At 38.2% G+C, this 2,139-nt stretch overlaps 1 protein-coding gene across 1 annotated transcript; it reads left to right on the top strand.

The window, feature by feature from the left end:
• The first annotated feature begins 488 nt into the window (after positions 1-488).
• On the top strand, positions 489-1,664 carry LOC134255810 (neuronal acetylcholine receptor subunit alpha-3-like). The gene has a single exon (XM_062738353.1). It carries the CDS (start codon positions 489-491, stop codon positions 1,662-1,664), a length of 1,176 nt encoding a protein of 391 aa, XP_062594337.1.
• Positions 1,665-2,139: the final 475 nt, after the last annotated feature.

The following is a 2,139-nucleotide window of genomic DNA, read 5'->3' as shown; positions in this document are numbered from 1 at the left end:
ACTGAATGTTGTTTCCTTTTTTGTTTGAAAATAGATCGCTGTTATCAATTTATGAACAATGGAATACTTAAAACCAGTTAATCAGAATGATTTTAAGAAAGGGTCTTATACATGTATAGGCAATTTCGCCACGTATTATACACATATGTGGATCATATGTGGCGAAGTTGCCTGTATACCATTTCTAGTTATAACGCAATGTTTTCTCAACTATAATAGAATCCATTTGGACAGTTTTTAAAAGGATTATGGTATTTAAAGTAAACCCTCTTTTTACCTGTGTGTCCTAGGTAAATGTTGTTCAACGACGAAAGAAAAATCTCTGTTTAAAAACCGAGAAAACTTTGATTGTCAAAGTGTCTAGTGCACAACTGAACCCAACTAGCAAAAGGCATTTAATTTTGAAATAACCTGTACGCGAGAAAGGTCAAACACAGTGTGAACCAGTTTTTAGTCTAAAATTGGAGATATTATTTGTTAAAATGAGAATGGTAAGACTCGCTTTTCTTTTTGTCAGCTCTATATATCTTGCTTTAAGTTCTGCTGTAAACACGGAAAAAAGATTGTTAACAGACCTGTTTAATGACTACGATACGCAGCTGAAACCAGTGAAAAACTACACGGACGACATTTTGGTAGGAATTCAAATGTTCCCTTTCCTTATTCGTGACGTGGACGAGAGGTCGCAGACGTTCTCCACTTCGCTGTGGATCGGCTACAGCTGGATGGACGAAAACCTGGTGTGGAGTCCGAGTAACTATAGTGGAATCACTGGACTCCGAGTTAGTGTGGAAAAAGTCTGGATACCCGGAATATGCATCATCAACGAATTCACAGATCAGAAATGTTTGAACTTCGACGAAAAGGGGATGGCTTTCCTGATTTCTAATGGTTTGGTGTACTACCTGAAGCCCCTAGAGAGCACGATACAGTGTAAATTGGATGTGACTGCTTATCCTTTTGATGAACAAATGTGTACGTTTATTTTTTATCCTTATTCAAACATAGCTCATGACTTTGGGTTTTCAGTCAATCTGACTAACATCGACCTTACCTTTTACGAAAAAAATGAGGAATGGGTTGTTGTTTCAACCTCCAAATCCTTTCCTCTGGACGATAGAATGCCGGGGTCTGTTGTTCGCACAGCACGTCTAAATTTGATCATTCAACGGCTCCCTAGCTATGTCATCATTAACATTTTCATCCCAATTTTTATTTTGTCAATACTGAACCTTCTTTGCTTCCTATTACCAATTGAGTCAGGAGAGAAAATGGGAATGGTTCTAGCCATTTTTCTGACCTTTGCAGTGTTTGTGACACTCATCAGCGACTCTATGCCAAAGTCCTCTGTAAACCTGTCTATGTTTGGTAACTACGTAGCCGGGCAGTTAATAATCAGTGGAATGACAATCGTTTTGGAAACTATTGTCATCAAAATTTATTTTAAGGAATGTACACCCCCACCAGAGACGAACGACGAGCATTCCTTTCATAAATATTTCTATAATCAACAAGGAACTGACTGTTATGATGCAGATCGGTGGAAGCGGTTCGCCGTCAAATTAGAACGTTATTTTTGTGGTTTTACCGTTTTAACAACAATGGCGACTGTCGTTTACCTGATTATAGGCCTAACTGTGATGCGTCCAACTGTCAGGCAGTGAAATCTTACTCTTTGACGAAAAACTACAATCTACCTCTAGAGTTTTACTAGTGCCAATCTACAAGGGGAAGGATGCGATCAGCATCTCCATAAAGATTGTATAGTATTTAATATGGGGTTATCAATGACATCACTGCAGGGTTTTTTTGTCCAAAAGAAGTCATGTGTTCCTCAAGAATCAGAAGTTCATTTCTGTTACAAGCGATTTTTGAACAGCAACTGGAAATACAGTATATTGTCTGATGTTAACAATTGTTAACGAAGTTACTGAGAACGAAGATAAAGTTGTAAATGGAGAAACTTGGTGTTATTGATGGAATCTTTCTAGAGAAACCTGGTTCCCTGAACTTCTCTTACATCTGAGGCCCTGTGTCACGGCAGACGTTGGCGCGATAGATTCCTCACTTCTCAACGGTTTCAGAATCTCATTCATATTTAGGGACATGATAAGGAGTATTCTGTAAAATGTTCAATTT

The sequence above is a fragment of the Saccostrea cucullata genome, unplaced genomic scaffold, assembly GCF_032062105.1.
Source record: "Saccostrea cucullata isolate Sc308-1 unplaced genomic scaffold, CSIRO_AGI_Scuc_v1 ctg5, whole genome shotgun sequence".
NCBI lineage: Eukaryota > Metazoa > Mollusca > Bivalvia > Ostreida > Ostreidae > Saccostrea > Saccostrea cuccullata.
This window is presented reverse-complemented; position numbering and strand designations above follow the sequence as displayed.